The sequence below is a fragment of the Macrobrachium rosenbergii genome, chromosome 20 (genome assembly GCF_040412425.1).
Source record: "Macrobrachium rosenbergii isolate ZJJX-2024 chromosome 20, ASM4041242v1, whole genome shotgun sequence".
Lineage (NCBI taxonomy): Eukaryota > Metazoa > Arthropoda > Malacostraca > Decapoda > Palaemonidae > Macrobrachium > Macrobrachium rosenbergii.
This window is the reverse complement of record NC_089760.1, coordinates 12791030-12803690: the sequence shown is the minus strand read 5'-3', so window position 1 is coordinate 12803690 and position 12661 is coordinate 12791030. Positions and strand designations below refer to the sequence as shown.

General features: G+C 34.0%; 1 protein-coding gene across 2 annotated transcripts in view; it reads right to left on the bottom strand.

Moving 5' to 3' along the window:
- Nucleotides 1-12661, bottom strand: part of wb (wing blister) — a 423965-nt gene that overhangs the window by 26283 nt on the left and 385021 nt on the right. For both annotated transcript variants that reach the window (XM_067121957.1, XM_067121958.1), the window contains exons 43-50: nucleotides 11205-11343; nucleotides 10259-10487; nucleotides 6866-7039; nucleotides 6436-6590; nucleotides 5247-5402; nucleotides 4865-4998; nucleotides 4258-4418; nucleotides 1188-1326 (exon numbers count right to left, since the gene is read on the bottom strand). In XM_067121957.1, the coding sequence (XP_066978058.1) occupies nucleotides 1188-1326; nucleotides 4258-4418; nucleotides 4865-4998; nucleotides 5247-5402; nucleotides 6436-6590; nucleotides 6866-7039; nucleotides 10259-10487; nucleotides 11205-11343 (1287 nt within the window). The remainder of the gene's footprint in view (nucleotides 1-1187; nucleotides 1327-4257; nucleotides 4419-4864; nucleotides 4999-5246; nucleotides 5403-6435; nucleotides 6591-6865; nucleotides 7040-10258; nucleotides 10488-11204; nucleotides 11344-12661) is intronic.

Sequence of the window (12661 nt, the reverse complement as noted above, 5' to 3'; positions counted from 1 at the left end):
ATTTGTTTATCTATTCCTAATGCAGACATATCTCAAAACTTAGCCATTAAATTATTAATATTTATCTCAAGAGAGAGCATTAATTTTGGTGAAACCTTGCCAAAATTTTAACTGACATCTAGTTACGACCTTTACCAGATAGTTTGATTTATGCAACAAAAACAGGAACTACTGTACTGAATAGATGTGGCAAGGAATGCAACAGGAGCCTACAGAAGATTATAGTGAAAAAAATATTCATGGAGGCAAACAAAGGATGAATGAAAAAAACTGTTAGGACAATTTTGTTAAAATGAGGAAATGCAGATACTGACTGTACATGAAAGGAAATATGAGAGTCAGATTTTTCATAACTGTATATGTTATAAGAGGAGGAATAACAGATAAAAGTTAATAAATAACAAGAATACTCTATCTTAAATGAAAGTTGGAACAGGTGAATAATATAATGAGTACAGTACTGTATTCTGAGGGGGCTTGCATGATAGAATGAATTGGAGAAAATTGACTAAAAATGGTCCTTAATTCAGAAGCCTGTCATTTGTGTGTTTCCCATACCTCCTCAAGTATGTTACCAGCATTTATTTCTTTCAACAATTTCTTCTTCGTGTTAATTTAGCCATTGTAAAGGCATTAGTTCTTTATCATATAATTTAGCAAATATCTTTTTTAATATCAATACTGGAAATCAATGTTGCCAATGTTCATGTTGTCTTTGTATAATTTAAGAATATGGCACACAAAGGCAAAGTTAAATACAGCACAGTACAATCATGCCAACCCTAAAAAATACAGTACAGTACATCTAGTACATAACAAATGTTTTTCTAAAGATCTGTACTTTGTACTTTGCAACACTGTACTTTGCAACACTGACAAAGCCTCTTGAAATATACCTGTATACCATAAGTGATGATATCACAGCACTCAAATAAAAAAAAAAAAAATTTTCTTAAGCAACCTCCACATGGTCAAAATATTCTTGAAATAAGACATATGAAGAAAATTCCTTTAAAGCATCCAAAGACAAGATAAAATTCAGAACCGTATAATTGTGCCATCCCTTCAGAATACAGTACATTATATCTAGTGCACATCATATTGAATCTTTTTATTACACAATCATGAAGTTCATATAACTTCACTGCAGTAACATGTCCTCATGGATAAATATTTGGGCCACTCACCCTTCATTGCATGCTCCACATCCTTCTGATTCAGTGAAATTCCAAAGCCCAATATTCTCACCATCTATGGATACTGTGTGCAGGCAACCAGCAAACTTCTTTGCTTTTAGTGTGCTCTCTGCTTTTGATGGTGCACCTCCTGCGTGAGTATATTTGAAGTAAATTACTGTAGTCTTGTATTTACCATAATAAAAAGGCTTTTGGTTGTGAAAATGTTTATTTACTGTCTGATTTGTGATCATAAATAAAGGAATTTTTACTCTGCTAACTTCCAGAAACTATTTACACTTTTCCTAACAGTTGCTTAAACTGCTTCTACTTAGAACTTGAGTTTTAGTTATGAAAAGAACACAGTATTATGTGCATATGGACTATTTTGCCTGCTATCATACACTTTCTTATTCTGTCTACAGCTGATAGATGGGTGCCAGTTGGAGTGGCCAGGGCTAAATGGCAAGGCTTATTACTTGTATGGTAGTTTAACAACTACAGTATTAAAAAGGAAGCTACTAACCCCGGAGCTCTTCACCTGTCATAGCTACCTGATACGAGACTGCCTAATTGCTATGCTGTATTATGTCTGAACTTGGTGTAAATCAATTGTCCTTACTTCTATATAATCATGTATATGCCTTGTTAATATGTTTGGTAAAGATTTACCTGGTGATGTTGCAACCAAAAAGTCTACTACAGCACTGCCAGACTCTTAAATAAAATTGCATAAATAATACCCGTTCACCACATATTCATTACACCAAGGCTGTATGTAGTTTGATGAACCTGAGGGAAATGGAAAGATGAGGCTGGTCCCTACATTACTTGCTACTCCTGGTCACACTGAAAAGTGATTATTTTATTGCTTGCCCATCCCTAAGATAAATAAATCATTCAGTAACAGCCATACCCCTGGCATAGGTTGAGGTCCATTAAGTTGAGGTGCCAACATATTTATGATAAATACAAAAAAGGTCAATAGGTATAGTATAACACAAAAGTGGTGATACCATTTGTTACAACAGCATTCACAAGCTGTTAACTGATATTCTTACAAACAGACGGAATTTCAATAAATATGCATTGGTTGATATTGATGAATATCGTATAACAATAAAGCAACAAAAATGTTGTACAATTCAGTCCTAAACTTACTGTTAAAAAATAGAGGTCCAGTGTAAATAACTTAAAAATATCACTGAATGAAATAAAAGATCACATTCACCTATCAAATGACATAAGGACATGTTATTTAAAATTGTATTTAAACAATTTTTCCATATGAAACAATATTAGTAAGGAGAATTATGTTCCTGGACTCCTGAGAATGTTTGTCTATTTTGAATTTTGTGGTAATATAACTTTCAAAGAAATATCATGTTTCTACAGAATTTAAAGAAATATTATTAGTAGGTATTTCATTGAAAGATCACAGAACAAAAGAATGAAAATAGTTTTCACTTTACTGTACTGTACTGTGAAATTTTTTTTTTTCTCTCTCTCTCTCTCTCATACTTTCTTGTAGTTAGTACGCACACAAATTTTTACAACTTATTATTTCTCTGTATGTCTTTACTTAATTCAAAATTAATTGAATATCTGCACCCTCTATGTACAGTACGTACATTTCCTTTATTTTATTGAATTGTACCTTCATTATATGACATCTGTGACATATGAAGTTTACCTAGTTTACCTTCCTGACAATGACAAAGAAAACGTCAGTCATCAAGTTTACAGTCCCATTCGTTACTTAGTTTTACCTTACTGTGGGTACAAAAGAAAACAACAGCCAATGAATTAGTATAGGGGTAACATTAGTATACCGTACTGTAAATTCACTAGTGTGGCAAAACCCATTGGTGATACTGTACTCTATTTTCACATCAACCATTTATTTCTTCTACTTTTTAAGGGTAATGTATTAAGCTAACTTTTAAATGAAATTAAAGTGCTTTTGGAGCATGATTTGGGTCATATTTTGGCTTTAAACTCTAGAAATAAGCATTTATTAGCATTTCTAGTGACTCATACCAAACATTTGCTATTCCTCTTGATCTGCGATGGGTCCTGGAACCTAACCTCGCAAATGTTTGAGGTATTATGATATAACTTTCAAAGAAATGTTTCTACAGAATTTAAAGAAATATTGTTATTTCTTGAAGCCACAGAAAAAAGAATGAAAACAATGAGTTGTCACTTTACTGTACTGTATCTAAATTCAGGGTCGTCATTTGCTACAGTCCAACCATCCCTCCTCACGCTGCTTGAATGCAATCCTTGTGTCAATTGAACACTTATATTTAATATATGAAACTTAGTTTGCACTTCATAAACAGCTGAGAGAGAGAGAGAGAGAGAGAGAGAGAGAGAGAGAGAGAGAGAGAGAGAGAGAGAGAGAGAGAGAGAGAGAGAGCAATTTATTCTTTATTTTGAAAAAAATTTTCAAATGATCATATATTTCCAGTCAATTGTTTTAACATTTCATGAATTACTGCATTGTCATATACAGTACATGGCATCATATACCTTACAGTATTGTACATGTGTTACCTCATCATACTGTACATGTACAATAATTATCATATGTCTGGGAACCCTGGGTTGGTTTCCCCTCTTGCCACTAGGTAGTGGGGCTCTGTGACATCATTGCAACTTGGAACCATCTCAGGCACAAGGCTGATTTGAAAATGACGCTTACAAGTAAACTCATGTTAAATCAAAATTATCATGTTAGTAAAATATATCTTCATAAATATTTACTCATGCTAAAACTAAAACATGTTAGAGTTTAAAATTGTTTTATTTGAGAGGTGGCTATATTTGAAGACATTTTTCATCACCTTAAAGTGATAATTATCACATGGTTGAAAAAGGAACTTGTAAAAAGAAGTTTGCAATTTGTATGGATACAATAGCTTTGTGAGGGAAATATAAAAGAATTTAGTTTAGCAGCAACTGAACAAAATCAACTGTGAAAGCTTTGCTCATACATTTGCTCAGTCTTTTGTACATATAAGCACTATATCTGGGAATTATCAGCCACAAGAACAAGAAACAGCTCAGAATGTCTTACCAATCCAAAGAACATCTGAAGGCAGTAAGTCCATTTTACTAAATCCAGCTGGAGAAGCATTATCCACGGGGGCTGAATCTATTTTAAAGTTATTTGCTTGATTAGCTGGCTGAACCAGCATCTGGCCAATGTTTCCAACACGATTAATAGTGATGTGATACCTTGGAGATGAAAAAATATACAGTAGAGGCCATTATATCTTACATATGTTAAATTTAATTAATATAATGAAATTACCAAGTAATACCGATTAACTTTATGCACAGTATGTAGATAATGAATAAATATTCCTACCTCAAACAAAAACATGATAAAAGTTCTTAAAAAATTAAAGTTGTAATGCAACTATTTCTGGGTGGTTAGTGTATTTCAATTTCAAAATAGGCAACCAGAAATTTTGTGTAGGCTGGCTGAAATTTTGCTTTTTGAAGGAAGTTTAGTGTTTATAACTCCAAGAATTTTATCCAGTCCATAACATACAGTTAATTATATGTACAGGGGTATATGTAATACTGTACAGTATTAATGAATAAACATGAGAGAGAGGACTGTTGTCACTAAGCATACACCTGTTAAATGTTATTAACTAATAAAAAGAAATACATACCATCTGGTATCATCAGAAACTGTTGGAGTATTTGTTAAAAGTTTAAGTGGGTGAATCAATCGCTTTGCTCCACCTCCATTATCCCAAGTGAAATGAATTCTTCTATTTACCATTTCAACAGCCATAAAGTCACTCTGTTATGAAAAGAAAATGAACAACAAAGATAAGCATTTCAATCTCCGTGAAAACAGTTACTATATATGTATTCAAATGATTTGCTAGGTCTTTTATTCTAAGTATATACCAAAAAACTCAGACTGGGTATACAGTATAGTATTTGATTTGTTTTATTTTCTACTTGAAATTTTTTTCACTCTACTTTAGTGGGTACAAAATTTTTTCAGTATGACAACTGCAACACTATACAGTATTAAACACTTACAGTGTTATGAGAACCAAGGTATAGTAGAAGAGCATCTTTATCAGAGCTACTAATTGCATAACTTAAATAAATTTTTGTTGTTGTTGAAGGATTAAGAGCTGGTCGATACTTTCTTGTACATACACCAGCTGAATCAGTAGTCAAGGATACCCGTATCTGAAAAAGGCAAAAAATTAAAAAAGAATGCAATGATTTCATTTCTCAACCACGTATAAAATATACATTACTCCCAGTAATAATCATAAGATGATGTTCTTAGAGTTGACTACAGTGTTTAAGTTTCCAACATGATCAGAAACTACTTTACTGCACTTACACATATCAGCCAGGACAAGGATACCTAATTGAACAAAATATCTTGTCAGCACCAGAGTGACCAAAGCATGAGAACCTAATTTTTTTTTATGCTGATGTGGTAGTCTATTAAGGTAATAGTCCATACCATGACAAAAACCTACAGTGAAATAAATACAAATAAGCCAAATGTACACAGTACTAAAGGGCAGAACATATGAGTCAAATTAGTTTATCTGATTTACATCAAGTTAATAGTATCCACTCTTCTAGTCACTGATACCCACTTGTTGCAACCATTTTACAGCTTCTGCAAAGTTAAATGTTTCTCATATCAGATTTCTTACAATTCAAACAAATAAATCTAGTATCTGAGCTCCCTACTCCTATCTTAGAGAGAAGTGAATGAAATGAAAGTTCCAATATCTTCCAGTGAAAGTAAAAGTATCTTTCATTTCAAATAATGTAAAATTAGACACTTTCAAGCCTTCCACAATCAACAGGCTTTCTGAGATAATTTGCCAAACCTTCATCCATATCTACTGTCCAAACAAAAATTCTTCTTTAAAATCTTAGCTTTGATCCCTCAGATATCGTAATACAATGAATGTGTTAGTTGCCTAAGACTTTATATATACATAAAAAAGGAAAAAGATCTGGAATACAAATTGACAAAAATACTTGAATATTTATTTTAAAAATCTGCTTTATACTTCTGTACAATATTCAATTAATAAAAAGAATAAATTGGAGAAGAAATAGATATGGTAAATGACTGTAGAACATCATGATGCAAAATCATGGTAAGTTAAAAATTCACTACCTAAGTACACCAGTATAATAAAGACGAAAATTTTAAAAGAATCTAATAGTTTAAGAATAAACCCATACTTACTGAGGAGGCATACTGCCTTGTCTGCTTAATTTTCCGCTTAAGAGCCTCTATTCTTTCCCTTAAATCATTACTTCGACCTTCAATTCTATAAATTGTTTTTTGGAGGTTGTTACCCAGTCGAACACCTTTAACAGTGTGGCCTTCAGCTGTATTTACTTGAAGAAAAAATAAGTTAATTTAGAAGGTTAATAAATGTTCAAATCTAATACAGACTGCAATTTGCTATTCTTTTCATTATAAAGTATGGTAAATTTCTGGTTCCAGTATAAAGAAAAAGATGTGAATTTCTATGGCTCTAGAAAAAACTTGAGAACTTTCAGACTGCAACCCTAACTATGGAAATATGATACATTTCTTTAAAAATCACAAATATAAAGGATCATACCAAGGTAAGAAGTCTATGAAAATGCAGTATAATACTTTCACTTACTTTTGTCTCTAATCTCATTTAAAAGCGAAGCATCAATTCGACTTAACTCCAATGCTCTTTCCTTAGTAATAGTGAGATTCCCATGAATAGCTGATATTTTATCTAATGTGCTTTGAATATTCTCATGAGTTTCAGCTAAGCTGTCCAAAGAGTTCTTGATTTCAGATGAAATATCTGGAAAAAGTGGTGGCAGTTTTAAAGGAGAGAATATGTCATACGTTAAATAAGTGTGGTATAATACATGAAAAAACCTTTTTATAGGTCATAATACTGTAAAAGCTTGTTTAAGCAAAAGCTATTGTAATGAAGCGACAAATGTGTTCCTTACAGACTAGAATAGTTTATATGTGTGTGGTTACTGTGTCATACAGGCCAACATAAATAATCACCTCTGATAACCATTTGGTATTAATTACCAAAGGTTGATGCTAAGTTGGTGAAAATCTATGTACAGATATAATATTACAAAATAATGTAAAGAGAGTAAGACAAAGTCAGTAATTATGCTTACAACTACTTTTGTTTTATAAATACAATAGTGCTTCTTATTTTTCATATGTATTATACTCTGTAGGCAAGGATAAACATTATCAATTATCACCTTATATGAGTGAAATGGCAATCAATAGTAAGTAAGGTCTCATATAACCGGGGGGAGTTCCTTGCCCCAATTATCATACTATTCACTTATAGTATAGTATAGAGGTTCTACAAATGGATATATAGGACGAGAGTTATCTGCAGTAGAATATGAGGTGTGTATCTATTAAAAATACAAATAATTTCTAATTCTGTGGACTTCAGACAATCAACAAAAGGCATTTTATTAAACTGGATCATTATTTACAATGTAGGTGATTACTCCTAAGTTGTGATCCAACTAGATCTCTAAAACTGTCTGGATTATTTCTGGCTTCATCCACCTAATTGTGCAAACTGACCTTGGTAAGAACACTGTCCTAGTTTAGGATTGAACACTAGGCTTTGGAACAAGTCTTCTGAACCAAAATGATCACTGGGGGAGAAAGATAATCTAGAACAGCTGGGTGTGACTGACCTCAGTCTCTTACAAGTACATACAGTATTGAGAAATCTCAGTTGCTGAGATGGGTGATCTTATCTTCTTCCTGACTAAATCTATGAGAATATGGATCATTGGGAACTTCAGTGCCATCCTCCCTACCTTATGGATCACTGGGAACTTCAGTGCCTTCCTCCCTACCTATAACAATTTCTCTTTTTCAGAGATTTGGTAGGAATGCCAACCTAAATGGTTAGCAAAATCACACAGACATCCCATGTGGCTGAATTACTCTTCTGGCAGATATACCTGAGAGAAGGATCTCACAGGACAAGCCTGTCTTAAATGGTAACGAGTTACCAGTATTAAGTTCTAATCTTACTACTTGCAGAGGTGTCTTGTTTTCAAAATTCATGAAGAATTCCATAAGATCTAAGGAATTTTGAAGGTTCATCCCTTTTGTACATGGTGTGGCACTTGTAAACTGCTCACTTATATTGTTAATGATCAAAGAGTGGAGAATTTTGGTGGCACTCATTATGAAAGTTAGTTAATTGGTTTACAACAACTTTCTTACAGAGGTGTCTATAGCTTCAGGAATTTATCAAACAAGTTCAAGAACTTATTCCTCTTCACAGTGACTCATTTTATCCTCCAGTGCACTGATCCTACCCAATCAAAACACTGATAAACTGTACAGAGTTGAACAAGCCACTTTGCATCCTTCTCCAGTTTATGGATTTAAGGACATATAGCTGTGTAGCTTAATTCATTTCAAGTATGGCAACAGTGACTAGGAGGGTATCCCTCTGAGGAGCCATGGAAAAGCCAGAGTCTACTGGGAGAAGACTCCTTTCCATGTGAATCTTGGGATCTCCCTGACACCAACAGTTATACTGTACTCGTATATGCCTACTGTATATGTATCCCTTTTTTCTACGGATGTCAAGAAATATCCTTCCTGCATTGATCACCCCTGACTCTGTCTCCATCCTTATTGTGGTCTGTGTGACCATCTTACTGACTAAGCATAGTCAATCACTCGTCTTCATCCTTCAGTTGTCTTGGGTACCATGCAAATCTTGTTATATAACACTCAAAAGTTACAGTTTTTTTTCTAAACTGGTCATTTCTACATCCAATGCTGTGAAATACTGATTCTGGGTAACAGCTCTGAGAACTAATCAGAAATAGCAATGATAGGGGAATCTACAGAAAAATACATCCCTTACCATTCTCAGAGTACATGGCATCAATCTGTTCCCTTCTTGGGCTTATAACTAAGGATGTGTCCCAAGTGGTACAATATAGTGTTTCAGTACATGAAGAAAGCATCCACATTTATTTGCTTTTGCCTCAGTACACCAAAGTTGGTTTTGTGTCCCACATCTCGTTTTTCTTGGTATCCAACTAGGTATATCCTGGGCTAAAAAATTATCTCTTCAGAGTAAATGCTGCATCTATCTATAATTCATTAGTCCAATGAAGTTCATAACTGCTAATAAGGCATTATCTTTTTTAAGAGTTGTTTATAGTGATATGATGCCATTTATTAACAAAGATCCTTCTTGATGGTTTTTCACAAATGACAGAATGTTTGTGCTACCACTGAAATTACTGGCCTACATAGATTTATGGCTTTAAAAGCCTTGTGGGCACAAAATTTCTATCTGGTAAATATGCCTGTAAAATCACTAGCAGAATTTACAGACAATGGAAACTGCTAAATATTTAATAATAGTTATAAATATGAAGTAAATTAATTTATGCAACTGCAATAGCTACTTCACAATAGCAGCCTTCTATGTAAGAAATTAAACTAGACAACAGGTCCAAACAGAATGGATGCTATTTCCACTGTGGAAAATCATGTTTCAATTCCATTTCTTCATCACGCAAATAGCAGAATAAGCTTAAAACATGACTGAAATACTGTTAGAATCACTGTCCTCATGAGTGGAGGACACAAAAACAGAATAACCTACAACAAAAACATGAGATTCTGTCATCTCAAGTTTTTCTTCTTTGCAAGCATTGGCTAGTTTACGTTTTTTTCTTACAAAAATGCCAATACGAATTTAAAACATATCATTATATCACAATAATTTCACAACCAGCCAATAAACTTAGCACTGATAACTCTCTAACGTAATACACATTGGCAAATATTCGGCATCCAAAATCACCTAAGCATCCACTAGAGCGGATATCTTTTTACTACTATGCAGAGAGATAAATAATTACATGCATCTAGTGAAAAACACAAAGGTTAACATTCAAAACATGCAATAAAACAAATTACCACAACAGAATGCAATACTTCAAATGTACAAAATAAGGAAACTATGAATACTACAGTGCTAAATACTTACTTAATGAGAATTGCAAATCCATGACACTTTGCAAGGAATTCAGACGCTTTTCACCGAGACCAATATCCCCTCTTGCTTTGTCAATTGCCTTTTGCTGGTTTTCCAGTTCAAGAAAATGTTGACCCACACTTGTTTTTAAGGCATCCCCTTTTAAATGTAGCTCTTTTGATTTACGGCTAGAAAGTGATGCCCTACGGACTAGAGACTCTTCTGGATCACCAGGGTAAGCCTAAAACATATTATCAGTTTTATAACATACAGAGTCAACAGTACTCATGAAATATAACTAAATTTGTCAGTATAATATTTTCTACTTGTTACTAAGTCCTCTTTTGGAACTATTTCACTCTTTGCAATAACACTTATGAGAAAAAAATTCATAAAAAGATTATGTTCAACTGTTAAATAAATATAAATGATGGATTTAATTACAAGTTAGTCACAGACACAACTGATCTTAAAACTATTGCCTCAAAAAATGAATGAAAGCGGTATAAGATACTTTAAGCAGTCTTAGCCCAAGTCTGCTGAAAATTACCAATTTTAAAATATTTCTGCCAACAATTTCCATATAAGCTTCATTTTTATGTTGAAAACCCTTATTTCTGAATTTTTCTGCTGTTTCTATAAAATTGAGAATAGGGTTTACAAAATCTGAGTAGTGTATTGTGGAAGAGCGAGAAAGAATGATGTATACAGAAGGAATTTCACACAACAGATAACCATCATTAATTTGGATGGACATATATAATCTCTATGAGGAGAGAATGATAGTATTGCTACTAATAAATTTGTGACCAGTTACTCTAATAATTACAATACAATAGCATATTCCAGGCATACCCTGGACTGTTTGTTATTATCAGTTGCTGTGGTCACTAAATGAGATCCCTTTCTTTTACTTAATGCAAAAAATGTCTTAATAAAACTACTAGATTAACCTTACCACTTTATATGCAGTTTCTGCAGCAAGGGAAGCATTTTTTGCTGCTTCTGCTGCACTTAATAAGGCATCAACAATTCTTTGGTAAGCTTGAGCTGCTCGAAGGGGTCCATCAGCGACATCTCTAGTTTTATTGAACAGGCTAAAAATAAAAAGTAAAAAATATGACAAGTTACTCATTGGCATCAATATGAATAAGAAAATGGAAACTCTCTTTATAATGATCTCCAATTCAGATATTATGTGACCTTAAAGATTTTCACATCATCTGTAAGTAAATTTCCATTTCAATGGAATATGAAAAAACAGGTTTTGACATAGGAAAAGCCTATTTTTGGTGGCTGCTGTGAGTCCTCAAAGGATTTACTCTCATGGGTCCATTCAGGCTCCATGGTATAGCAATTAATATAGAAGAATTCTCTTTTAGTCGGTCTAGGCCCAGTATGTGCCGTTGACAATTGATGGAGTATAGGACTCAAAGATATGAGGGGCTCTTTTCTCATAACTACAGCGATTACCTAGGATTATCCTACACCAACCTGCTAGAAGAAGAAGTGACTATGACACGTATACATAGGCCACCATCTTGACGACACATAACTGGACAGACTGGGAAGCCATTACTCTCTTTGGTCTATGCAGGATGACCATACACCCAATCCCATGCCTTTTTGTCAGGGAGAGTGGGTAGGTTTGAGGACTCACAGCAACCACCAAAAATAGGTTTTTCATACATCAAAACCTGCTTTTTATTTATATACTGTGGCTGCTGTTCATCCTCAAAGGAGCTTATCAAAGAAACTGACATCTCTTAAATTTCAATACCAGCACCCCAGAGAAAATATTTCTGGTCCAAGGTCAAGCCACAAGTTTCAAGACCCATTCATCATTCCAAATACCCTTTAGGTTTTGGTAATAAAGAACACGAAACCTATCACAAACTTATGCTTTTAGGATGTAGTTCTACAGTGACTTACCTAAACATGTTGGGTTTGGTTGCAGTACTGTTGCACCTCTCCCAGCAATAGTCAGCATACCCACCCACCAAGAAGACCCCTGGTTTTCTGCTGCAGCCTGTAGCAACTATGGGGTCAGGACTACCTATACCACCTACTCATACAAAGTGTAGTCAAATTTGTTCGAGCTCATGGCAATAATGTTTTAAGAATACTGTCTCTGATGACTACCCTGTACATTCAGAGACTTCTTTGAAAGAGACATTTCAGAAGAAAGCCATTGACGTACTTCCTTTCCTAATGGCATGTGGGTCTGCCCTTTTAATGAGGGACACTAAAATTATTCTAAGCCATTGTAGAGAGAGTGATTTGTTTGTGCTAGGGTGTAGGAAAATTGGACCCTCAGGGGTGTTTGCCATGACCTCTAGGTAAACCTTAAGTGCTTGAACCGGGCAAAATGTTTTGTCTGCTAGACTGAGTTTCCTTATCAAAATAAGAGATTTC